At 40.3% G+C, this 27,595-nt stretch overlaps 1 protein-coding gene across 1 annotated transcript in view; it reads left to right on the top strand.

The window, feature by feature from the left end:
- SCRN1 (secernin 1) overlaps positions 1-25,655 on the top strand; it is a 40,662-nt gene extending 15,007 nt beyond the window's left edge. Inside the window, exons 3-9 of the mRNA XM_074861839.1 lie at positions 7,347-7,528; positions 14,453-14,655; positions 17,592-17,786; positions 19,409-19,574; positions 21,445-21,625; positions 23,696-23,855; positions 24,126-25,655. Coding sequence (XP_074717940.1) covers positions 7,347-7,528; positions 14,453-14,655; positions 17,592-17,786; positions 19,409-19,574; positions 21,445-21,625; positions 23,696-23,854 — 1,086 coding nt within the window. The 3' untranslated portion in view covers position 23,855; positions 24,126-25,655. The remainder of the gene's footprint in view (positions 1-7,346; positions 7,529-14,452; positions 14,656-17,591; positions 17,787-19,408; positions 19,575-21,444; positions 21,626-23,695; positions 23,856-24,125) is intronic.
- The last annotated feature ends 1,940 nt before the right edge of the window (positions 25,656-27,595 follow it).

Consider the following 27,595-nt stretch of genomic DNA (forward strand, 5'->3'; position numbering starts at 1 on the left):
ATCCATGATTAGAAAATAGTCATGGTTGCTTGCTTCAGTATAGAGTTGTAAAAGCTCTTTTATCTTAACAGCATGCAACTTCTTATGGAGGAGTGGAAGGGGGGAAATAGAAAGGATGGTCTACAACGAAGTCTATCGAATTGTGGATTATGCAAAATTTCTCTAATATGTTGGTATTAAACACTCTTCTGGACTTAAAGCCAGCCCTCTGTGAGGCAGGAGGAATTTTGTGTTCTCCAAAACTTCATGGCACAGTTATGCCTTAGTTGGTTTCTTGGTTTCTCTATTTTTGATATATTCTTTTAAAGGATACCATCCTGCCTCCCCTTACTCTGAGTTTTCAGAAGAGCAGTAATATTTTTTGCTCTGTGTTGGTCTGAGCACTGCAGCACTTCACCTGAAGCTAACTGAGGGGTCTCTGGTGTTGCAAGATAGGTATAAAGCTCGGAAAGTAGACTTTGACTGTATTAAAGTTGGCTTTGTATTAGCTGGAGGTATCTTAATTATTGTATTTGTAACATAATTGGCAGGCATTGTGCCAGTGCCGCAGTTTAGTTCTGGTATACTTTGGTTCCCTCTTATGCCAGCTGTTTGGGTTATCTGCATTATATCTGGGGGTAAGATATTCAGAATCTGGTGACAGAAGCCAAGCAGCAGCTGAATCTACTGAGAATTTGCTCTTCGGGAAACCTCCAGATTAGAGTGACAGTGCCACACTTACAGTTGTGTTACTGCAGCTGTGAACTTGAACCTGGGCACCCCCACTATGATACCTCTATGGGTAAGTGCTGATAGGCAGGAAACCTTGATGAAACACAGCAGTGTTTGTGCCCACAATGAAACTTTTAATTTACTCTATGTAGATAAAAAAGATCGTAATCGAAAGGCTTACAATTCAGAATAGCTTAGGAAGCTGCTTTTTCTTGCCTCTCAGCCGAGACCCAGTAACTGTCTGTGTAAGCAGCCTATCTCATGACACATGCAGTCAGATGGCTTACCTCAAGCTACCTTATTTAAGCTAACCTTTAGACTTCACACAGAGATGGAGGAGAGGCTCTGCTCTGTACAGGCAGACAGCAACTAATAAAAAAAGTGGTTGCTGCCTTCAGCAGCCTCTGTTGCTTGGCTAATGTGGGCTTTTTCTTTGTTCTGCTCCATTGCAGGCCACTGGCCTTTAAACTAATGTGTTTGACTTTGCTTTGTAACACAATGCATGAGCCGGCAGCACTTCAGAAGTAGAAGCCATAATCTCTTGGGTATTTCTGCCCTCTCAAAGCCTCTGTTTTTACTGTAGGAGTGCTGCTTCTTTGCTCCCTTCTGCTACCAAAGCAGAATTGGTTAGCTTGGACTATTTTTTTTTTCCTTAATCTCTTTAATGTGATGGGAGTTTTTTTATTAAACAGAGAGGAAGAGGAGGGAGAGTGCTGGAATTGTGTGGGGCAAAAAACTGTCAACTATCCCATCTTGACTCAAACTGTTTACTTGTGCCAAAACAGATGTGTGAGTAGGCATTTCGAAGTGGCCAAGCAAAGAAATCAGTCTTAGGATATCTGAGAGTTCCAAGGATATCTGTCATGGGCTTTTTGTGGCTTCTTTGAAATCTGTTTCTTACTATTTTGAAAAATTAAATTAATAAGCTTCATCCCTATTTCAGTTTTACTTTTGCTCATCTCCCAGGAGACTGCTAGATTGGTAACTTAAAAAACAAGAGGTGAATTCTTGACTGCTAAATTGACTCTGACATATAATGTCTCCAGAGAGTGTTCTCAGCCTTGGGTGCCTTGATGCATTTTGTGGTATTTTATTTGTTTAAAGATTGTTATATTTCTTTTTGTTGAGCACATCTCCATACTGTGGCTCATGTCCCTGAGGCTCCTTGGTGGCTTGATAGAGTAGGTTAGAGAAGGTCAAAGAGTTTGTAGTTCTGCTTTTTGAGAGGGGAATGGTTCAGTTTTTTCTAGTTTCTCTAATTCTCTTCTAGAATAAAATCTCTTACGCTTAGTCTTCAAGAGAAATGACACTACTAGAGATCAGATGCATACAGTTTCAAATTTTACAGTTATTCGTTGCAACAAATAGAACAATATGCAAATGCAGAAGCTTAAGTAAAGTGTACTAAGGCCTTCATAAGAAGGGAAGAACTGTTCTTAATGTGAAGTAGTAAGAGGCACTCTATTGTGGCAGAAATTGGCTTTGTTCTGATTTGTACACTTGGTAAATGCTGCTGTTGTTTATATCTGGCTACAACATGAGGATCCAAGTACTAGCATAGCATATGTTTTTGAAAGCTAGCTACCTGAGGATTCATCCTGCCACTGGAGAGACTTTTGTTCACCATTCTGGTTTGACTATGTGACGGCTAGAACTAGGGCTGACTACTTGAGATGTACCCAAGCTACATTTATCCTGGCGTACGGCTGTCCCCTCCGTTGCGGCACAACAGTTTTGCTGCTAGTAGATGATGTCATGAGCGTGCTTAATGGGTGTTGTCAAGTCGTCCAGGTGCCTTTCACTGTATAGTTGGACTTAGTGCATAAGCAAGCAGTGGTAACACCATCAGCTAGCCACATCTGTATTGTGTGCTACTGCTTGCATGTTTCTCTTTTCAGACAATGGTTATTCCCACTCTTTTGAGCTCTATTGCATTTGTTCCTGTAAATAAGCAGCAAAAGAATTATCTGTAAGACCTATTCTATCAGGCATATCCACAGGAGATGGTCTGAGGGGCTTTCTTGAACAACCACGTTTTAGCTTTCCAGTCCTCCACTTCAGCATAATGGGAGCGCCCAGGTAGCCCATGTCACCTGTGAAATCACCTCTCTAGACAGTTCCAGATGTCAGTCTAGATGTCTTGATGGCCACAGAGGCAGCAGGCTGCAAGACTGCCTCATCACATTTTTGCCATCCCTCTTCTGGAAGGAGTTAAAAGCAGCCGTGATGGAACTTCTCAAGTCACTGCAATAGTACAGGTATTTTGGCTATTTTCAAATATGTGCTTTAGTACGGCAGTGCTTGAAGTAGTTAAACAAAGAGTTAATGCCAAGTCAGAGCCTGGATCTGGTGAGGGGGTGGTGTGGAAGAATCTATTCTGTAATCTAGGATCTCATGGCCCTTCTTCAAAGATCATTTCTTTCTAAAGCATTCCCTGACTATTGCCTTTGTTATCCAGGGCCGAAGCCTATGTGATTTCATTGATATTTCATAATGACCTGACTGACAGTGCTAGGAATCGGGCTTCTGCAGCCTGAGTACAGTAGGAGCTGCACAATAGTTTCTTTTCATTAATGAAAGAAGAAATCTCTTGTGCTTATGACTGTTGTGTCTATTTTTGGAATACCTCCAACATAATCTGCATGCCCTAGCTAGGGTGGGAGGTACATTTGTGCCTTGTACTATACTTAGAACTGCCTTGATAAGATTCTTTTCTTGATACGGTAAGTGAAATAAAAGAAACGTCATTAGTTTCCAGCCTCCTCAATTCTCTTTAAAGTTGTTGGCTGCATCTCTTGTATGTGAATTCTCTGTTCTCTACTTTTATATTTCCCCATGGGAGTTTACTGTCATAGGGCATGATGCCAGTTATTCTGCTTTCAGGGCTGGAGTTCTAGCAAATCAATGGAACCTGACACCACTCACTCACAGCCTTTGCCACCAAATGTATCAATGGTGTTCTGTTTTTAACATTCATACTTAAGGAAAAATGTTAGTGTTAGGAAATGCTGAGGCTGGATGCTTCAGGAATTTTAAAGATGGGGTTGGTGGTAGCAAGCAGAATCACAGCAGTACCTTATGTCTGTTTTATTTGTCATTGCCTAGTTTGGCACAGCTCTCAGTAGAACAGGCTGCTTTGCTGTTGTGCTGGAGGGATTTGCCAGATCGGTGAGGTGCAGGAGAGGGGACAGGGAGGTTGTGGTTTGTGCTTCCTTTTGAAATCCTGTCATCATCTGAGCTCCTGTTTCTAGAGATCTAGTGGCCAGTGAGGTTTTTTGGGCACAGTGTTGTCTTTCCCTGACTATTTCCTTCCCTGTCTGAGCTGTTTATAAGCATATGTTCTGATTTTTCTGAAATAGGTAGCAACGGTTTGCTGTGCTGCAAATCCAGTGACTGGCTTTAGTTGACCTGCCTTTACAATTGATGTGTCTCGGCTACAGGTGGATAGCCCAGTTCCTCTGTTCCGTGCATGAAGATGATATTTTATCTGGAAAAGAGTTTTCTGATGTTATTTTAAGGGGGGGTGGAGTTATGAAGATTGAGAGGTTTACGTTTAAAATTAGTAATCTATTGTCACATCTAGACCCTATTTTTTTGAGAAGCTCATACCTATTAACAAATATGAACCAGACACCTGTCTTAATACATCAGTCCTGTTGAGTGCTTACTTTTCTGCTTACTGGAGTAAATCATTCTAATGGGAAGGTAAAATCTCATCAAGGCTTCTTCATCATTGTTAATAACTGTGGCAAAGGATTTTTGAACAAGAATCAAGTCAATGGTAGTTTTACAAGGCCTGTCAGCTATTCTCGGATTGGAATGGTTTTCTGTTATTTAGGTCTTCTAAGGCAATTTATATAAATAAGGCTTGAACATTGTCTGTGTACATGAGTTATTGTATGGAAGCTGAAAATAACAATGTGAAAATATGGTCTGTGTTCACTTGTCATTGGGTTGGGAAACATAAAGAAGCAGTACAGAAGGTGACAACCGTATTCTGAGGGTGCATAGAGAGGCCTCTGTAACATGTTTTCTGGCCTCTGATTACATAGTTATAAAGCAAAAGCACTTTTTTTCAAAATGCTCTGGATCCTTCAAGGAGGAACAAACAATTTCCTCTTTCCCCTTTCTCGACTGCTACCATTGACAATAAAATCTTTATAATGAATAGCAGCTTCGCAAATGCTTGATTTTGGAATGAGGCCCCAAGTAATAAGTGTTTGGTAGCAAGGATAGCCAGAATATGTTTTGCAGAGAAAAGGCATTCAGCATTTTTTTAGCCTAACTATCACTTTTCAGAGTGTTTTCATCATTTTTCTTTCTAGAAAGTTAAAGTGTCAGTGTAAGCAAGCTTGTATAATAGGGCTATTCAGCCAGAGAACACTATGCAAGTGGGGCTTTATGGAGTGCTGAAGTCTCCTCCACACTGCGTCTAGGTTTTTGCTTTCTGCTGTGGAGTTGAGAAGGCTGGTTCCCTGGATGGCTCTGCAGGATGGCTCCAGATAGCTGACTACCTTTGAGATGTAGGGAGCCCAGACTTGGTCTGTGCAGAGGTCGGAGCTGCAGACCTGGCTCCTGATAGCTGCTCCAGTCATGTCTTCACGTGTAATGGGGGAAGGTGCTTGGCCTAACACCTTTTCCTGCTGTGGCATCTCCTTTGCACATCCAGGAAATACAGTTATTCTCTGTTCACTCACACACATGCATTAGTGCTTATCCAAACAGCAGTGACCTAAAGCTTTGAAAAAAATTTGCACAAAATATGAGATTTGCTTGTTAACAGCTCAAATGGAGTAGGGGGAGTCTTGGTGAGAAATGTCTTGATAAGAAATTAGAAAATGAAACAAAGGGTGAACTGTATAAAGTATATTAGTCTGATCTTAGCTCCTGGCCAGCGTCGGAGGTTGTTGCACCTCAGTAGATGACGAATCTGCCTCTACAAAATTACAGTGTATTACTATATAAGCAATTTGGTCCATCAGCTTGGTCAAATAATAGGGAGTTTCTCCAACAAAGACAGCAGGTAGGTCCCTGCTGGGGTCTTATTGCATAAGCCAAAAATCAAAATTAAGCATGCAGCAGAAAGGAGAAGGGAAGCATGTCCCTACTCTATTTTTAATTCCTTAGAATGAAAGAGTTCCCTGCCCATCCTTTTTTTTTTTTAATCATGTGCCCTCTGTGAGAAATCATCCTCTTATTTCACCTGTAATTTGTCTGCTTTTATAGAAAGATAACAGTTTGACCTGTTCGCACACAATTCCTAATGAAGGTGGCAAGCTCATTTCTTGTGTCCTTGCATTGTCAGAGTAAAGGACTCTAAAAATGCCGTTTTTGATCAAAGATGGTCTGTTATACATTTTAATTGCATGATAGAATAACTATAAAAACCATTGCTCAAAACTTGAGACTGAAGATGATCATGCTGTGTAGTCCTTAGAGGGGGAAAGACAGGTTAGGGAAAAAATAGCTTCTCCCTGCTAATAATTTTGGACTGATTCCTTTGGCTTTAGGTTTTAATGTAGACAGAGATCTATTTTCATGGCAAACAACTTTCAGTCCTCAAGTCCATTCTGCTCATCCTGCTCACTTTGATATGTTTGACCAAATACTCCTCCAGAAAAATGTTGCATATTACTTCCTGCAAGAAAGATGTTATGACAGGAATGCTGGACACTAGCAGCTGTCTCATAAATACCACAGGCAGCTTCAGTTTCCTCAAAAGAAAATTCTGTGGAGTTTGGTCCTTGAAAAACTTAATGGGACCCCAGCAGTAAAATGTGAAGCCTGTTCCTTTCGCTTGTACAAGCCAATGATCTAATGATGGATCAAGCTCTCTTCCATGCTGTTTGGGAAAACAGTGCTTGTTTCTAAGTCCTAGAGTAAGGGAAAAGTAAATATATTTGAAAGATAACATAATTTCTTTTTTCCTTACAGTTTCAATGACTTCTCTGCAGCTTTCCCCTGTATTTTTGACTTGTCAGAATACATTCTCAGACCTCTGATTACAGTAGGCCATTTAAAATAGCAGAAACAGCAGTTTTAAGCAAAAACAATGCCTGTGTTTTACTTCCTGTGACTATCAAAGCATTCCACTGAGTCTTTTCAAGTCTTGATATTTTTTTCCTTTGTACCAGCAGTCTCAGTCCTGGGGGCAGCTGCAGGGGAGGCAGTAAGGGAGAGGGGGAAGCCTTCTAATGTACTTTGTCCAGTTACCATTGTTATACAGTGTACTTAATAAAGTACTGGAGATTGTGCTTAGTTGAGATGGTGGAATGGTTTGGTGCTGTTACTATGTACAAACATGACCTGTGTTTCTTTACAGTAACAGGACAGTCTGTCTACTGCTGCTTTCCACTGATTCTAGCACTTGGGTTCTGCTTGACTCTTTGAAGCCTGCAACTGTGGAGAGAGATGTATCTTCCCAGACTTTTGCAGTATAAGTAGATGTATAAGTAAATGTTTAAACATGACAGTTAAATGTTGTTTAAAAAAATTCTTTGCTCATACACAAGACAAGGATTTTTTTTTTTTAAATAATGTGTGTCCTGTCTGTACGTTGAAGGTTTATGTTACTCAGTCACAGCATTAAAGTGCTTGCAATTGTTCTGCTTTTTTTCTTCCTGCTCTCTCTGCAGTGCACATATATTGAGATTGAGCAGGTGCCGAAGACTCATGCTGTTGTACTGAGCAGGCCCTCTTGGCTTTGGGGGGCAGAAATGGGAGCTAACGAGCATGGAGTCTGTGTAGCTAATGAAGCCGTGGTGACCAGAGAACCAGCTTCTGAATCTGAAGCCTTGCTTGGAATGGATCTTGTCAGGTGGGTGGATTGCTGAGCTGTGACCAGCCTTTCAAACACCAAAGGTTTAGCTGATGATGATACCAGGTAACAGCTTTGTGGTGTTGGCATTAGGAGACTTTAAAACAATATAAGCAGGAGACCTCTCTAGGCAGAGCCCCAGATGCAGCTGAGTTAATGCTTGAAACACTTGGAATCTGAATTTGGCTGCCAAGTATGTACCAGCCTATTGTGGGTTCACTAAGCCTACCTTGTCTACCTACCCTACAGTCTAGCAGTGGCTATTCTGACAGGATAAGAGAAACGATCACATTGTTAGTAAGGAACTGCCTACTAATTTGTAACATCAGATTGCTGGTGTGCCCTTCATTCTCCCCCACTTTACAACAGCCTGCTCTGACCTAAAAAGCTTATCCTGGGCATGTAGCCAACTGTAGGCATAAACAAACTACTATGTCTTGCTTCAGCCCATGCATTCCAATGCAAACCATTGCCCTTATTTAAAGTCTGGCAAACAAACTCCTGTAAGTTTGTTCATTGAAGGCTGTCTGCCTAAAAGGCTTGTGCTGCGCTGTAAGTCTCAACCTGCATGCTGATCTTGTAGTGAAGAGAATTTAAGGGAGACTTGTGTGGGGGAAGAAAGCTGAAGATGAGAGAACAAGAGAAAATGGTGCAAACTTATTACAAAGAGAAAGGGAGCAAACGGGCTCAATTTAGTTAAAGATGGAACAGAACACCAACTGCTTACTTAAGCGAATCAATGTTAGACCCAGTGTTCTTGCTGGCATTTGCCCTAGGATATTTTATGAGCAGGCCAAACCAATTTCAGGCAAATTCTCATTTTTCTTGAGAACTAGTGAAAGATGGGAGAGGTTCTGGATGACTGGAAAAGGTTAAATGTTGTGGCTATACTTAATAGAGTTAAAAAGAGTTGTGGTTATAGACCAGTTTAACCTCAGTTCCTGAAGGGGAAAAAACCTACTTAAATATCAAGGAGTTGCTCCATGTGCAATAATAACTGTTAGTCAAACCATTCTACTTCTGTAATGAGTTAAAAAATTGTATGGATAGAGGGTAGGAAATAGATACCTTGACTTTTAAGAGTGTGTTAAAACCTTAGAGGGTATTCTCATAAGCAAGCTGGGAAGCATGAGTTAGAAGAAATTGTTGTTAGGTGCATAGCTGCCTGAAACTGTAATGGTAAATGTTCTCTAACAATGTCTCTGCAAAAATACATTATCTGGTTCCAGCTGCCATAAATCAAGAAGAATATGAACCAGTAGGAGAGAATGCAGCAGAAATGGGAAATATGATCAGAGATCCATAGAATCTGACCAATGAGAAAATCATGAGGGAATTTGGGTTATGTTTCTCTTCAATATTTTCTCTAAACTCTGTATTACTGAAGGAATCTGTGGAGAAGCTGTACCTAGGAGGACTAGTGAGTTTAATTGCATCAAGGGAGACTGAATAGATTTGGGGGCTCTCTTAAGTAAATACAGGAAAAGCTTTTGTCAAGAAGAGGGATACATTAGGTCACTTTCCAAGCTCCATTTTTGTTTTTTCCCTCCTACTACCATCCTTTTGAAACTTTAACAAACCATTGGTTTAATGCAGAGTTTTGTTTATTTTGGTCACAGTTGCTGCAGTCTCAAAATACTGTTTAACATTCATATTATATGTCATCCAGCAGCTCTAGATTTACCCACAGTAGCAAATCAGGAGATATCAAAATAAGGAGAAACTGGTCATAAAATATGAGGGATCACCACCTGTAGATATTACCCTCCCTGTTTTCCTTCTTATCTGCAGAAGAAACTGTCTGTAGCTCGAACATAGAGAGCGCTTTAGGCAGGGAGAGCTAGAGGTGTGTTGCAGGCTACCATCTGCCTCTTATTCCAGCCAAAGTGATTCTTTCTCTTACTGGGAAGACTTGGCCAGTTGCATTAAGCTTACCTGTTTTGGATCACCTCATAGAATAGAGAGCCATCAAGTACAAAATCAATCATATAAGCTGTGATAAAGCAGCTGGCACTAGCTCTGCCTCTATTTACCTGTCTGTAGAACAGACTAATACTATTGCCTAGGACTTACTGGAATAAAATAAACTGAGATGTTTTAAGCCTAATTAAGAAATGCACATCTCCGGCCAAATTTTTGTCACACCTATGTATATGTTGGACTTCTGCGTCTGAGTCAGATCTTAGCTGAAGGATGAAGACTGACACTGTGTGTGTGCATGTATGACTAGCTGCTTGCAAAAGAAACTAAAAACTTTATACTCTGAAACATGTTCTTCAGAGCAGGCATAAGAGTTGTCAACCCAGCAATATCATCCAGATAGTAGAATCACATTTTTGAATGCTCAGGCTCCCCTAAGGGTTTGTTTCTACATTCTCTTAAAGTGATTATTCTTTTTCTGTATGGGAGACTACCTCTCTCTTTTAAGTCATCTGGAATTGTCACTTTTCAGTTAGGATATAAAATCCAGCCAACATGGCAAAGGCTGAAGGTGGGTGTTGTGAGAGCACATGGTGTTAAACAGGCCAGAGGCATCCTTCAGCATGTTGTGTTGTTGAAATAGGAAATTGAAAATTCATCCTTCAACCTCATAGACAAAGCATTTTTTTTTCCAATAAAGATCACAATGGACATCAGTAAAGATGTATTTGTCAAAGTTTTTAGATTGTTTAGTAATTGGCTGCTGGCTTAATGACTGAAAACAGTGTGTTACGTAGTATACTGTTGTATCTGAGGATTAAGACAGACACCTACATATTTGTAGCTTGATAGCTTGTCATAGCATGTCAGAACATATGAATGATTGTTGTGATTTGAGCCCAGAGGGCAACTGAGCACCATGCAGCCATTCACGCACCCCTTCCCCTCCAGTGCTGGGAAGGAAAAAATGAAGAAAAGGCTTGGGAATTGGGATAAAGACAGGGAGGGGTCACTTACCATTACGGTTCTGGAAAAAGACATACTTAATAGGGGAAGGAAAAAAAAATCACTTTAATTCAAACACTAACAACAATGACACTTAACAGAGTGGGCAAGTAAGAAGCATTGCCATACCTTAAAAACACCTTCCCCCTCCACCCCTCCCTTCTTCCTGGGCTCAGCTCTGCTCCTGATATCTCTACCTCTTCCCCCTAGCAGGGGGGAAGGGAATGGAGGGTTTTCAGTCAGTCCACTGCTCCTTCTTCTTTGTGGGGACCCCTCTGCATCGTTCCCCTGCTCCACGTGGTTCCCCTCTCATGGGAGACAGTCTTCCATGATCTGTCTCTGCTGTGAGTTTTTCCACGGGCTGTGGTCGTTTCCATGCTGCTCCGACCTTGGTCACCCCTGCAAGTTGCAGTCCTAGTGCTGAACTACAACTGTGGGGGCTGCTGCTTCCCCAGAGTCCTGGCCTTGTTCAGGTGCAGCTGCCTGCTCCAGTGTCGGGTCCCCTGCAGGCTGATCTCTGCTTCTCTGGTGACCCCCATGGGTGGCAGGGGGGCGGCCCTGCTGTCTTACCACAGGATACAGGGCAGTCTCTGCTCTGGTGCACCTCCCCCCCTTCTCCTCCTTCTTTCCACTGACCTTGGTGTTTACATAGGTGTCCTTCTTGTAACTCTTACTCACAAGTCCCCCAACCTCCTCCCAGGTTTCCCTTCTTAAATATATTATCGCAGAGGTGCAGCCACTATCGCTAATTGGCTTGGCCTTAGCCAGAGGTGGGTCTGACTTGGAGCTGGGGGAGCTTTCAAGAAGATTCTCACAGGGGCCACCACTGTAGCCCCCTCCCCAGCTACCAAAAACCCCACCACACAAACCCTGCACAATGATTCTTAAGAAATGAAAATGAATAAAGATTGTGTGATTGACTTGAGGGGTAGAACTTGGTCCTATTCCATGCAGGCTTGTCCCCATGCCAGTTTATCTAAATGGAGAATGTGAACCTAGTCACAAGAGACAGAAAAATTGAGAGAAACCAGCACAAATTCCGAAGAAACACTGCTTTTCTGTTCTGGGAATTTATTCAAAAGCTGGTCTTTGATAGCTGCACCAGTATTGCTGTATTGGTTAGCTTATCAGGGTTTTCTTCAGATATTCTTCCTAGTGTGGCTGCAGTTTTGGTTTTCTTTGAGGCACAGTTGCCTGTTTACTTAGGGAAGTACATTCATCTGAAGAGATGGTGTATTGTTTTGCTTATGCTGGTACAGTTAGAACAGGACAACATTATCATAAAAAAGGTATATATGAAGAAACCTGTAAAATACACCCTTTTGCATTTTTGTCTTATTTTTTAATCCTGATGTGTTTGTGTTATTTCTTCATTCTTCATTCTTTTCCTCGCTGATGCAATCACTTTTTCAGAGCCATACAGAGATGCCAATCTTGGCAGGGAGTCAAGAATGCTCTTTAAAATGGTATCAATTTGTTTACCAATTTCTTTCCTTAGAGACATCAAAACTGGATAAAGTAGAATGTCATCATCATGTATGTTGGTTACTTCATTTGGAAAGTCTGCATCTGTAACTGATATGTGAAGTTGAAAAGCTTAAGATAATGTTGTTTTGACAAGGTTATAATATGCTATGATAGCATATTGGAGGTGCTGAGGCAGTGGATTGTACGAAGTCGCTGAAATTTTCTGAGTGACTAATTCAAGCTCTCATCTGGGGGTGAAATTACTTAAAACTTTTCTTCCAGCTTGCCTTGAAGAGTACTGTGAAATGTGTTAGTGGGAGGGTTATGCTGCAGTTACCCAGGACACTGATGCTGAAATAACTGGCAAGACCTACAGTTTTGTGGAGATGAGCTGTGTGGTTGCTGTGTAGGGTGGGTTTTCTTGTTTTCTTTCTTTTTGCTGTCCCTTGTGACTGACAGATAGGAGCACCCAAACAAAAGCAGAGCCTAGGCCCTGGTTAAATGGAAGTAAATGTAACATTGGAACCATTGCAAAAAAAGTGATCTAAAAGATATTTCTTCAACCTGAATCTCGGCCGTAGTTTTGACAGAGAAAGCTAGACTATAACCATCTGGGAAGGAAAATTTCAGGGAGACGTTATTAACAGTTTTAGTGGAATGTTATGTCTCTTGGCAGGTTTTGATCCTAATTATAACCTAATGCTGTTGGTCATAAACTGGGGAGAAGGGAGCAGATTATCACTGAATCTAGTGACTACGTGGTCACCAAGGTAGTAGTCAGCCCATTCATTTACCTGTGGCAGAGACAGCTCTCGGAGTTGTTCTTAGGGAATAAATAAGACATGCTTTTGGGCTGGCTTTTGAAAGATGTCTGTGGTATGTGCTAAGACTGGTATATCTGTATTGCTCTGAAAAAGTGATTGCACCAGTGATGAAAAGAATGAAGGAATAACATAAATGCATAGGGACTAAAAATTCAGTCAACAATACAAACCAAGTTTCAGCTAATAAGAGAAACAAGACAAGAGGGAAAGACTATAAATGCAAAGTAAGAAGATCATGGGGAAGACATTGTCACTGTTAGGACCTAAAATTCTTCACGGGGAAGAAATTGTCGCTGTTAGTTAGGACCTAAAATTCTAATTGGCTCTCCCTTGTCACTAAGTGATAAGTAGGTGCTGCTGAGAGATATGAAAACACTGCTTTCAATAATTCAACCTAAAACAAGGCTAATAGTGGCAAACTACTTAATAAAGCAGGCCCAGTGCAGATCAGATTAAAAAGTATTTAGATAACAAATTTGTATTCAAGTTATCAGGATCTGATTTGTGTACTGTAGTTTTCAGGAAAGAATCAGAGTAGTGTTTTCTTGTCATGTGATTTCCAGGGAAATGGATAGGGCTAGCATAGTACTTAAATTTAAAAAGGTGAATTTCTTGAAACTATCCGTCAAAATTATTTTGTCCATAGAGCTATTAGAGAAAGATAAACACAGTGGAGAACATTAAGGTGACATAACCAACAGAAATTTTGGACTGATCCACGTAACTCTCCCAAAGGAATGAGGCGTGGATAGGCTGTTGTTTGAAATACTGCATTTCCTCATTACCAGTAAGTGCATTTTGGAACCAGTGGAATCATTTGCAGGTCTGATTTGGATTCTTCTGGTTACTGCTTTTGTTGTTGACTTGGTTAGGACTGTAAATTATCTCAAGGGATTATTTCATCCCATTTATTCAAGGCAGGATACAGTCATTCCCTATAGCTTTGTAAAACCTATTCTTATGCCTCAGTTTACTTTTCCCTAAAATACCCTTGTTTTGCTCAAACTTTTTTTAAAATCATGTTCTTTTAGACATATGGTTACTCTTAGTTCAGACAAAAGCCGTATCTGTTGCTTAATTGTTCAGTGTTTTTTTGGGGAAGCCTCTTCAGGAACACTGTGCACAAATGCTTCTGTCTACAGCATGCAATATGCATCAAAGAATAACATGCATCTAGCTTCTATGGCCAATCAAATATTGGAGCATTGGGAAAGAGAGGTTGTAGAGAGATTGTAATACTGAATACTCCTTCCCTTTTTTCTGATCTCTGGTAATATTAATTTGCAATTTCCCACTCTTCTGTACAGAAAAGTAAACTTGCATACAACTGTTACTTTGAAAAGACCTTTGCAAATTGTCCTTCAAATCTCTTCTGCCTGAGGGGGGGATAAATAGAGCATTGCATGTTTACAGTGCAGTTGAGACCATTTGTTGGTAATTGGACTTTTTTTTAAAAAACTAAAACTGGGCTATGATAGGCTTGAAAATACAGAACCAGTGTAGAAAATAAAGACTTGAAACAAATTAAATAATTTAATATCTCATCCTGTAATTCTAGTAGCTCATTAAAGCAAGAATTCTTACACTAGGCATACCTGATACTTCGGTATTTTAAAACCAGGTCGGTGCTGATGTTTAAAATGAATAGTTTATGGAGACCTCACTATTACATGTCTGTCTGAATCTCTGTTTTACCCTTTTCTTACAGACTTGGCCTAGAAAGAGGTGCAACAGCTAAAGAAGCATTGGATGTAATAGTTGCTCTGTTGGAAGAGCATGGACAAGGTGGAAATTATTATGAAGATGGGAGTTCATGCCATACTTTCCAAAGTGCATTTTTGATTGTGGACAGAAATGAAGCCTGGATACTGGAGACTTCTGGAAAGTACTGGGCAGCAGAAAAAATCACAGGTCAGTGTATCACTCTCAGCAAACCTCTCTTCTTATAAATAACTGTAAAGAATTGTCTTGGAACAAATTACCTTAAAGCCACTGAGTTTAAATAAGTGACTAATTTATGCAAGTGTTTGATTAAATCATCAATTTTAACCTTCTATATTTGTACCACTCTTAATTTTTTTAAATGTTGATTTGCATTGGCTGATGTAACAGCATTTTCTGTAAATCTGGAGATTGTTACCTGTATACGTAAGCTATGTAATAATCATAATGCTTAAATTTTTATCTTTGGGAAGTGTATTTTTCCAGATTTATTTACTATTTGGAATGTGCCAAATGTCTTTTCAATAGAGTTAATGCCCAAATTGTTACTTACAAATCTAAAATACTAAGAGGGCAGGATAAGCATTGATAGCTTTGAGAAAAGAGCTTGTGTTAGGTGGTAAATTGAATGGGGCTGCTGCTGGTTGCTTTACCACAATAGATATAGTCCCCCCATATCCCCATTTCTTATCTGATACTGCAAAACAATACTCTTCTGCTCTTTGAAGTTGTAGGTGGTTTCCTTTTCAATATGTGTGAAGCCAGACCTGCCAAACTTAACTTCTAGATTTCACTGGCTTGGTGGCTGAACTTATTTAAAACTTTGCTGGCAAGTATGTGCTGCCTTAATATAATACAATTGTCTAAGGCATATATTTAATTTATTTTCAGTTGTTGTTTTTAGCTTTGAAGGGATTTTTATTTTCATAAGAGTAGGGATTTTAAAAATTTACTCACATTTGAATTCATTAAAAATTCAGATCATTTAAGAAGACTGTTATCATCCATGTTTTGAGCTATGACAGATCCATTCAATTATCTTCATTTCCGCTTCATTGAAAGGGAGGAGGAAGGTTTAATGTTGTTGAAAATACCAAAGCAAAGAAGTAACACCAGGCTGTGTAATATTGTGTGATGGCCTACTGTCAGTTCATGCCATCAAAAATGAATCGGCTTACTTTAGCAGGGATGGTGTTTCCCCAAGCAAAGCTTGCATTTTAAGGATACCTGCAAGATGGAGGAAGTCTTTTAGCACAGATACCAAACATAGAGGAGGGAAGACTGATAATGCTGTCCTGATAAAATCCAGATTCTGGAAGGCAGCTGGCTCCTGAGGTTCCTGGGATTATGCAGTGACAACCTGCCTTCTTCTGTTGACCTACCTGGCTGATATTTGAAGAACAGTGGTTTTTACTTAGCCTTTTTAGCTGCATCAGCAACACATAACCTTCATGTCCTTCTTCCCAGCAAATAAACTATTGCCTTCATCTGCTGCTTGCAGCTTTTTGGAATGATACTGCAGCTCTGTTCTGATTTTTACCAGCGCATTTCTCTTCAGGAGGTCCCTGTGAGCTGCAGATAAGTAGTTCCCATCTCCTGCAGCCTGCTAAGGCTGCCAGAGGGAAAGGCTGCTGGCTATGTAAGAGCTCTATATTTCATACTTTATTCAGGGGGTTCTTTTTTGCAACCATAAATGTGCCTCTTAAGCTTTCAAATGAATGCACAAATGCTGCTAAAACAGGAAGAATGTGTCATTCCCCAGTGTGAAGGCATTTTTTTCCTTGACTCTGTCCTCAGAGTTGCTCTAATATTACTGCTGCAGTTCTGTAAAGCTTATAGTGGATTTATCAAGCCACTCTTTGACAGTAATTTAAGGATAAACACTTTAAAATCCTTCTTATTACTGTTCTTCAGTCTGAGTGGAAAAATTTATTTGCTTGATAAATTTTCATTTTTTGAGGGGGATCAAAACCATGAAATACTATTTTACACAAGTTACTAAATGTAATATTTAAAGAGCTCTTAAGGAGTGGCTTGCCTAGCTTGATATGAACACAAATATTCCTATCACTCAAGAAAATTCCCTGAAAGGTATGATGATTAAAAGTGTGAATCAGAACAAGCTGTCAGTGACCCTACGGTAAGTCAGAATTGAATGACAGTGACTTTTTTGCAGACTGATGCACAGAACTTCCTACTATAAGTTGTTACTCATTATTTAAATTGTATGCATGAGGCATTACAAAAGCAAGCTTACTTTTGTGGAAGGCAGTATTAATAACTTTCACAAATACTGCTTTGGTTTCTGTTTAAGAAAAAGTTTGTGCCAAATTCCAGAATCTGGTTTTATTTTAGTTTACAGATTTACTTTTTCAGCTCTTTCTCTGTCTTCCAACACACTTTATTCTCTCCGAGGAGTATCTGAGCAGCCACTTTTAGTCATGCTGTAGATATATGGATGTAAGCAATGCAGTATTTTTGAGAAAAGCGAATTAAAAATCCCTTTAATATTCTTTGAAATCTGCTTACACTTTTTACTTCATGCCATTTTAAAATTTAAGATTAAAAATTAAGTTTAATTTAAGCGCCTATCTTGCTGCTTACAATAAATTGTTCTTCAGCTGGGAAGCTTAAAGCAACTGGTAAGCTTTAAAAAACATTTTCCAAATTAAATTTTCAGTTTTGGGAGGCAAAGAAGGTTCACTAAACTAAATGCAGCTTTGCTGAAATGTATTTTGAAATCAAGTCAGACCTCAAGCCTTGTTGTGGCAGTGGAATACACCATTGGAGAAAGTATTAGGCAGGTGCCTTTGGCATTTGGAGACCACTATTACTTCATGGTCAGAATGTGTGAGGTACAGATTGTGAAACTGGTGTTCTGACTAAATACCACTATTAATCACAAGGCAGTGTGCATATCTAAGTAGGGCACAGAGAATTGAGCTCTGCAACCTGCAGTGACTAGTAATTCTGTGCATGTGTAGTTGTGTAGTTATGCAGTTATGCCAAATGTACCTCCTAACCAATGGTATAATTTGTTTCCTAACTGAAATTACGTTGTCCTTCCAGCTTCTCCCAGAAAAACTGTATTAATGCTCTCTTTTAATGTGTGGCTCTTTCTACAGAGGGAGTGAAATGCATTTGTAATCAGCTTTCATTAACTACAAAAATTGATGCTGAGCATCCTGAACTAAGGAATTACGTGAGAAGTCAAGGCTGGTGGAACGGAGACTCAGACTTCAATTTTTCTGAAGTGTTCTCTCTTGCTGATGACCATTTAGCCTGCTGTTCTGGCAGGGAGAGCCTAGAAAAGCAAGGTGGTAAGTGTTGAACCATCTTTCTCTGTGTGAAGTGGGATTTTTAGTCACAACTGCCTCCTTCCAGGCATTCCATCCAGAACTACATGTGACTGAGGAGAATACCTTTACATGTAAACCGTGTGGAAAGGAAGACCAGGACTGAAGACTGTCCCTAAACTTGCCACAATTTAGGATGAAGCCCTTAATGTCCCCCTCAAGTTTAAGGTTTTAAAACAGGATTGCAATTATAAAATAACTTTCTTCACTGCTGTTCTGATGTGCATGATGTGCCACTACATTTGTGCTGTGGTGTAATTGTAGTGGTCCTACCTAATATTGAAATTATAGTATTTTAAAAAAAAATGGCTTTGCATATGAAAGCTTGAGCTTAATGGATTCTACGTTTTGGGAGGTTTGCTTAGGCTTTTGAGGAAGGAATTAAGATCATAGTTTAAGGAAGAGTAATGTTAGTCAGCTGCAAACGGAAGTCCCTTTTTCATTGTCAAGCACAACAAAGTTACCAGAACAGACAATGTGCCAATTCCCTTCAGTCAAAGAAAGGGTTTATTTCCAGACCAAAATTTATTAGTGAGTTAAGTTCATTGCAGCTGGTCAAAATAGCTCTGAAATGACCAGCCTGCAGCAATGCATGGTTGACGGATATCTGGTCTTTCATGTGTGAAAAATGTACAAATTATCTTTTTATAAAAAGCCTTTTACTACAGAGGTGAATTTACTAGATTGTTAGCATTTTCACATGTTGGCAAATGTCAAGAAGAGTGTTTAGGTGAAATATTTATTGCAATGCAGAGTTCTTGCTAAGGCTATAGAATTAATTACATGGAGCATGGTTTGTGTCTGAGGCAGGCACAGCAATTCTGAAGGACCATAGGTAAAAGGTCTTAATAAACCTGGATTATAGCGCTAAAAAACCTGAGGGCCCCTACAGACAGAGGCCTATGGCTGCAAATCTTGCAGACTGCTGGGTCATTCTGTGTCTTCTGGTGTATTGAGGCACCTGTGCATGGAAGGGTTGAGTCAGTGCAGGATTTAAGAAGTGGATGGGGAGGAAGCCCTTCCTGCCAAGGGGGTAATGCAAGAAAACATGGAGGTGCTGTGGGGAGAAAGCTGTGATAAGACACAGGCAGGAAATAGAATGAGAACATGGTATTCTTGTAGGTAGTGGTTTGGAGAAAAATCTCAGTGTCTAGGTCTGCTGCTGTAAGACCCTGTGAATGTGAGATGATGTTTCAAAATTTTGACTGAAATGGAAATAGATGAGAAGTGGGAGATCAGGGTGTGCCCATTTTGCCTGAGCTTGGGTAGAAGTAGCTTCTTAGAGGAAAATGGCTGTTCATGAAAGTAGTCTGTTCACAGTGGTTGCTAAAGCGGTATTACAGACGTGATGGCCGCCTTCTGAAAAATACCATTTAATGACATTTCTCCCTACCTAGAAATTGTATTGCCTAATTAATGCTTCTTACTGTTCTCTTTTACTAGCTAGGCAAGTTCATTCCGGTGACATGCCCATCTTGTGTCACTGGTCATATTAGGCCAAAGCCCATTCAGGTTAAATTCCTTCCCTGGGATTCAAGCCATTGTTCACTCAGCAATTTTTCTTTTATTCCCCCCTCTTCCTATAGGTGATGTTTCTGCACAAGCTATGATTGATGTCCTGCGTGACAAAGATAGTGGTGTCTGTGTGGACTCTGAATCTTTCCTTACTACAGCTAGCATAGTGTCTGTTCTGCCTCAGGACCCTAGTTTTCCCTGTGTTCATTACTTCACTGGCACACCAGACCCTTCAAGGTAAGCCACAGCACTGAGGTTTCCTGGGTGCAGAGCAGATGATGGGTTAAAAGATATTAAAAAAAACCCTGCTACCCAAATTGGTACCTGCTTCAAGAGCATGTTCTAACCAGAAATGCAATCAGCAGTTGTTGGTGTGTAATCTGACAGGCCTGTGTTACTGAACTGCATCTTGCTGGAATTCTAAATGGACACCACTGGCCTGAAAGACCAGATCTGGAACTTTGCCTAAATTTGGAGCTTCTAGAGTGAATGCAGTTTAGGGAGTTCCAGTGGATTTTTGCCGAGATGATGAGCTTGTGGACTTTTTCAGGCACTTCTCTCTTGAACTGAGTGCAAAACTGAAACAAAGTATCTAACTAGCAAAAAGGCTACTCTAGGTAGCCTTGTATGATATCAAAATGTTAACAGAGCAAAACATCTGCAAATCCAGGTATTCCAAGTTGTTTTTTATTGGAGGGACAATTTCCAGGTGGTTTAAATGAAGTCTTCTCTAGTTGAAAGCAGCAGAGGAGATAAGGGAACTCATGGACCAGATCATCAAAGAACTAATGAATTATCTTGTGTTTTAAACAAAATCCACCTGGGATTCACAGAAATTAAATTAAACCACTTGCAGTTATTTAGGAGATCTGCCACTTGCATTGAGGTAAAGAGGTAATGGATGAGAAGAAAATGGTGCCCTCGAACCACTGACAGTCATTCCTAAAAGGAGAGTGGTATTAAGCATTAGGTGCTACCGAGTGCTACAGTCGTCATCCGTGCCAAAGGGACTTTCCACCCACCGTGCATTATGCAACTCAGACCTTCAGAGTTAAGTAAGAAGTTTTGAGCTTGCTTGCTAAAACTTCTCTTGATGCAAATCCTTTGAGATTAAAAGGAGCAAGGATTCAAATTGTTTTGGTGGGATTTCTGTCCTTTTAAACGCAGAGTCTAGCTGTAAAATCCTTGTTTAGAGGCCTTTCTTGCTTTATTTTACACTCGAATTAAAAAAGCTTTATTTTAAGTGCAGCTAGTGAGTCACAAACTCTTAGTCAGCAAGGCTTCATGACAGTGATGGAAAGGTTAGCAGCAATGAACCTGCTGACTGTATGCAGGCAGTGGTTATTAATCATGTCTTGCAGAAGTCTTGCACTTCTGGCAGCTTCTTCACTGCAGAATGCAGGGTGCTATTTTGTTGTGTATCTAAAGGGAAGGCAGGCAGTTTCTCCATGCACTTGCCAATACCTGGTCTCAGATTCTCGGGAATTAAGATCCTGGATCGCTGGGGTTTTGTTGTAGGTCTCAGGAGTTTAGATCGAAACTCAGTGTTGAAGTTGTTTGAGAAATGTCACAATATCGGTAGCTATGTCTTTTCCTTCTCTTGACATAAAATCCTAAAGTGCTGCTGGTTATATGGCAAATCCTCTGGTACTGAGCAAGGTAGGTAATCTCTGCTCAAACACAAAAGTGTTTGTTTGTGATTTTTAATGAAAATCAAATCTGGGAGAAGGAGAGATGTCAGTGTGAACAGAGGAGAAAAAGTGATGCGAGGCTGAATGCTGAGATTTGTTTAAAAAAAACTTGGAAAGGAAAATACAGTGCTACTTTTCTAAAGAAGTGGCAGAACTGGCGTGAAGGACACCAAACAAGCCTATAGGTAAAAAGGGGTAATAAAGTTTTACAGTAATTGGCAAACCCAGTTCTTTTAAAGCACATAGATTTATTTTGCTTGTGACCAGTACCAACTCTCTAACCTAGTCCATGCCTAGTGTAGATGAATTACCTGTGCTGTTCTGTATCTGTTGTTTTAAAATAGCCTGGTGAACATTTCAATAACATATATAAAATCTCTCTTATTACTGCAAGCAGTAATTCTCATTTCTTTCAGGTCCATATTTAAACCCTTTATTTTTGTTGATGATGTAAAATTAGTACCAAAAGTACAGTCTCCTTCTTTTGGCAATGATGATCCTGCTAAAAAGATACCTCGATTCCAGGAGAAACCTGATCGCAGGCATGAATTGTACAAGGCACATGAATGGGCACGATCTCTTCTTGAGAATGATCAGGTAAGAGCTGTGGGACCTGGAATTAAAGAAGTAAATGTCGATTCCTAACTCCATCATGTACTTCAGAGTTACTCACTGAAAAACGAGGATACAACCTGTTCTGGTTAAACATTTCTTCCTCCATGTTATCAGAATCCAAAACCAAGAGCATTCTCTGAATATTCTTAGAATCCTTGCAAGTTTAGCTTGAATAATGATGCCCTCTGAAGGGCAAACTATTCTGCATAGGTTTTTTGTTATCCTGAGAGCGTTGCTCTGCTCCATTACTTTTACAAAGTGAAAAGTCAAACTGACAAGCTCATCAGCTTGTTCAATTCTCATTGTGTATATAGTCTTTTTAAATGATCACTGAACACTGGATGCTAGTGCAACGTGCTATCAGAATTACATGACAGGAAGATGGACAGAATGTTGTAAGTTCAATTATATGACAGAATGCTGTAATTTCAATTATATGCTGGATTAAGAACTACATGGTTTGAGGGTTTTTTTCTTGAAGGAATAATTTGCACATGACAGTTTTGCAAGTCAATATAATGCATTTCTGTTAATTTGTAAGAATTAACTAAAAACGCCATGCGAGAAGAAAGGCCACTTTCCAATGCCATGCATCAGGTACTTGTGGTCTAAGAACCTTCCAGTGTATTCTCTTGTGGGAATACATTTTGGAATAAAGGCAGGCAGGAAGGGGATTATTCTGGACAGCTTTTCCAACTGATTGAGCTACAACTTTTGCTGTCATAGTGCAAGTAGTTCAATAACTGTTCTTTGACATTTGCTATTACAACCACAGCAGTAAACTGGATAAGTGATTATAAGGAAGTACAACAGAGGGAGAGATCACCAGGGCATGCCAGTCGTGCTGGTACTGGTATTTCAGGCAGTTTGTGGAGGACCCATGCAGTCATGTTGAACTTCCACAGAGGACATGCTTTTCTGCATTTTTCCTCTGTGCGTGTTTGTGTAGGTCAGAGTCTTGCTAAGATCATAACAGCATTCAGCCTTATCCTTTAGTGATTAAGGAAACCTTGGTAAACTTTGCTAGTACAAACTTTATTTAAACGCAGTTTTGGCTAGATGTGGTTTTTAATCTCTTGGAATGGTTTAACTTAAAATCTGTGGCCTCTGCGGTAACATTGACTGAATGTGCATCTGGCTCCCATAGCATCATGCAAGACGATGATTTAGGGAAGACCTAGCAGAGGTGTGTTAGCGTCTTGTGAACTCTTCCCTATTCACGTCCCACAGTGTGACATCAACAGTTGTGGTAGAAAAGGAAATTTAGTTTTCAGTCAGGCTTCGTGCTATAAAAACTGCGACCTGAGAGCTAAATCTTTGCGTAGGTGCTCTACTCTTTCTGCACAAATGCTGGTATAAATCATGGAAAGCTCGGGACCACCACTCATTTTAAATACCTTTTTTTTTCTGGAATTCAATGCTGAACGCTGCAAGCAAAACAAACAGCACTTCTCCATTAAAAAAATAAAATTAAAAAAATAGGAGACTTTAAATGACATCTGGATAAACCAAAATGACACCATTTTCCTGACCAGAAACATGAAGAGCAGTAAGTCAGAGTGGCACACAAAGCCTTGCCTGGGGTCTGGAGTCTTAATGCTGTTACATTACACATAATTTCAGATCTGATCATCAACGTGCGGGTGGTGATCTGAGGGATACACATGTACATACCATGATCTGTAGAATCCTTGGGGCTTCTAGTCTTCTCATATAGTTCTGATGCAGGTTTTTAGGCTTAAGAAGTTGCTTTACTTCTTTATCACATGTAAAAGCCTTATACCATTTTCCTCTATCCATCTTTCACTTCATCTTCCTTCACTGCTTTAAACTTAGTAACTCCTTCTAGGTTATTTTTCTTAATGCATAAAGTGTCCAGCACTGTTCTTTTTAGCTTCTCACCATCCAAAAAATTATTAACAAAAATAGTTTGTACTTAAAAAGGCTTTCTCGTTTTTTAAAAAACTTGAAAATATCTCCATAACAGAACAGTGCAATGCTTTAACAAGCCTCTTTGCTGGTTAATTGAGTTTGATTGTTTCATGTGTTTAGGATAAAGGCCAGAAACTGATGAGGATTATGTTAGACCTTGAAAAACAAGGCTTAGAAGCAATGGATGATATCCTTACTCGTACAGAGGTTCTGGATCCTGCTGAAGTAGTGGATCTTTTCTATGACTGTGTTGACACAGAACTAAAGTTCTTCAAATAAAGTAAGCAAACACTTCCGTTCTTTAGATACTGAGTTTCTGGTACCAGGTATCAATGAATGTGAAATGTTGGATCTGATTCTGATCCTTCTCCTTCTCTTTTACACTAAACTAAGGGTGTTCAGAATTGGGTCCAAAGCCGCCTTTCTACTTCAGTGTATCTGCTCAGATTGTGTCCAAAGTCCCTTTTCCCTATGCTACAAGCAATTTTTTTTTTTTTTCAATTTCACTCTTGCTTGGAATGGATTTTAAATTAATTTTATCTCATTTCAGCTATGGTGGCTATTGTTAGCCTTTTCACTGGAAGACTGCAAAGTTCTTCAAGCCTTGAAAGAAAGTCTTCACACTTGTGAATTTGCAGGAAAAACGTTTCTAGAGGAAAAAAATGTTACTTGCTAGCTGTATCTGGTTAACAAATTGCTTTCCTTTGTCCAATCTTGTGGTGTTCCTGTTTGTGTATGTATATAGTGAAAGGAGAAAGTCACTGACTGGTCCAATTACTGTGTGCATGCTGGCTAATTTAGTACAGAATGTTTAAATATGTATGTTGGGCAACCAATTAAAGCAAAGATTAACTTCATCAGGCTACCTGCCATATCATCATTGAAAGCAACCCGTTTTTTCCTCTGTTGCTCAGGACTAGGCTTGCAGCAAAGCTGACTTGCATTTTTCTCTTCTTGCTAATTCATACCAAGAATGGTAGAGTTGAAATCCCAGTTTTGAGGGGGCAGGAAGGTAAGTCCTGGTTCTTGACCTTGCTGTACTGGCCTTATATGGGTGTATCTGGTTACAGGAACTCAGCATCTGACATTACTCCTGTACAAATTATCAGAATTAGGTCCCCCAGGTTAAGTTTTGCCTTCACCTGCACCCAACTTGGGGAAGCTTGGCTTTGTAATGCACCTGGCTGCTGCTCTAGTTCTGAGTACTAAACTGCAGCACCAGCCTGGATGCCCAAGACATCTATACATAACTATGGGCTCTTAAAATGCAATTAATAAGGTGTCATGGTTATATACATGCTACAAATTTGGAATTTTTGGAGGGAATAGATGCTGGACATTGATCAGTACCTGACTATTTGCCACCTTTCTGCCTTTGAGGTGCTGAACAGTTCCTAGTAGTCTCTGTGGTGAGCATACATGGCTGAATCCATCAAGTACCAGTGAGTTACTGGTGGGTGTGGCAATCCAACTGATTAGGCTTAGAAATGGCTTACGCTTCCTTATATTACGTGCAGTTCTGCAGCATGCTTCCCTTCCTTGACAGTCTTAGACAGACCTGCTTTTCACATATTTTCTTCTTGTAGAAGTGAGATGGGGCGAACGCTTCAAGAATTAAGCTGGTAAACACTGCTTCCCGTGTCATGTGAAGATGGTTGGGGTTTTTTTAACAGGAGGTTCAGACAAGAAGTCCGTGTCTTTAATAAGTGGAAGTTAGCATATGGAGTTAAAAACCTTCACTGTTCAGGGAAGGGGATGGTGAAGAACCACGGACTTTTGTACTGAGAAATAAAAGCTCCTTAGAAGGCAGCAACACCTCAACGATTGCCCCAGCCAGAGGGCCAAAATTAGGATATACCACTTCACACAGCTCTTTTGCACAACTCAGATCTCTAACCTTTGAGAGCTGTGAAGGAGGCAAGATGAAAGAAGAGGGTGTTCCTGCTAAAAACATAGTATCTCTTATTTGCCTGTTTCTTAAGAAAGAAGAAACCAACATTTGCAATTATCTTGTGGGAATTTATGTTCTTATTTGGAACTGCTTATATGACAACTAATAAATTGTTTTTGAGCAGAGTGATCCAGATAATAATTTTCTAACAGGAAGTTGCTTTTGCTTCAGCTGTGCAGTGCATTTAAAAAAAACCCGTAATACTGTGCTACAGCAACATGCTTGAGTGCAATCACTAGTCCTACAAGCTTCAGAAAGCAGAGCACCCCTGTGGTCTTAAAAATTCCAGTGGTGGTGAGTGCATCTGATGCTTGGTGGAGGGACACAGTGGGACCAACTGCCACTGGGTGACAGACAGTGTGAGTCTCTATCTCCAGGTAAGAGCAGCTTCAGAAGCTTCAACAGATCTTGAACAATTCAGTATATATGGAAGTAAAATTTCACCAACACTTGCAAATATGCACAGGCTTTCTAATTTAATCCCTGAAAGATGCTGTTTGCTTCTAAAATACCCCCATCATAATAAAAACAGGAGTAAAACTTTTTCTCCTTTAGCTATCTTCTGGTAGGTAGTCTAGCATTAAATAGTTTTAAAATCCTTATGAAGGTACTTAGTACAGAACAGTACACAAGTTCCAGAACAAATGAGAACCAACAGTAAGTCACCTTTAATAGTACTATAACAAAATATTCTTCAAAGCAGTATTAAACTTTTCCAGTTTGAGAAGCAATGTATATGCTGACCCCTGCTTATTACTATATTCATGCATATCAAGTAACTATAATAATGAGTGACAGGAAGTATTGGTCAAAGCATCACTAATTTTCTTTTCACGTGACATACAGCAAGGTATCATAATAGGCTACAAAAAGACTAATGATGCTTTCTTACGAGTGCTACAGGTGAAGAGCTTCTTACCTTTACACCATCTCCACACCATGAGCATCCATGTGTGTGGGAGCAGGCGTTACAGCGTAACTGAGCTGTTGCAAGAAAAGCAGAGATAGGTAAAGATACAGTTACCTCTCTTTTCCAAATAGTTTTGTTCAAAGGTATGACCATGGGGGAAAGATCTTCACCCCTGATCTATAATGTTATTACAGCTGCAGCTGAGGGAAATTTATGGCAATTATATAAATTAATGCCAAAACTGTAAATAGCCTGGCTTATAGCACCAGGCTCACCCTGGAACAGCAGTGCCCTTTTTCAAGCTGGTGAATCACAGAATCATTTAGATTGTAAAAGCCTTTAAGATCATCGCATCCAACCATTAACCTAATGCTGCCAAGTCCACCACTAACCACGTCCCTAAGCACCATGTCTACATATTTTTTCAGTACCTCCAGGGATGGTGACTCACTTCCTGGGCAGCCTGTTCCAATGCTTGACAACCATTTTGGTAAAGAAATTTTTCCTAATATCCAATCTAAACCTCCCCAACTTGAGGCCACTTCCTCTTGTCCTATCACTTGTTACCTGGGAAAAGAGACCAACACCCACCTCACTACAACCTCCTTTCAGGTAGGTGGAGAGAGTGATAAGGTCTCCCCTCAGCCTCTTTTTCTCCAGGCTAAACAACCCCAGTTCCCTCAGCCGCTCCTCATAAGACTTGTGCCCTAGACCCTTCACCAGCTTCATTGCTCTTCTTTGGACATACCAGCACCTCAGTGTCTGTCTTGTAGTGAGGGGCCCAAAACTGAACACGGTATTCAAGGTGTGGCCTCACCAGTGCTGAGTACAGGGGGACAATCAATCATTTCCCTAGTCCTGCTGGCCACACTATTTCTGAAACAAGCCAGGATGCTATTGGCCTTCTTGGCCACCTGGGCCCACTGCTGGCTCGTGTTCCTCTGGCTGTCCACCACCACCCCCACGTCCTTTTCTGCTGGGCAGCTTCCCAGCCACTCTTCCCAAACCTGCAGCATTGCACGGGGTTGTGACCCAAGTGCAGGAACCCAGGAAAGCTGTAAGTAGGGGAATCCAAGAGTGGTTGAGGTTGGAAGGGGTGGCTAGAGGTCATCTGGTCCAACCTCCCTGCTCAAGCAGGGCCACCTAGAATCAGTTACCC

Source organism: Strix uralensis, chromosome 1, assembly GCF_047716275.1.
Source record: "Strix uralensis isolate ZFMK-TIS-50842 chromosome 1, bStrUra1, whole genome shotgun sequence".
In the NCBI taxonomy this organism is placed as follows: Eukaryota; Metazoa; Chordata; class Aves; order Strigiformes; family Strigidae; genus Strix; species Strix uralensis.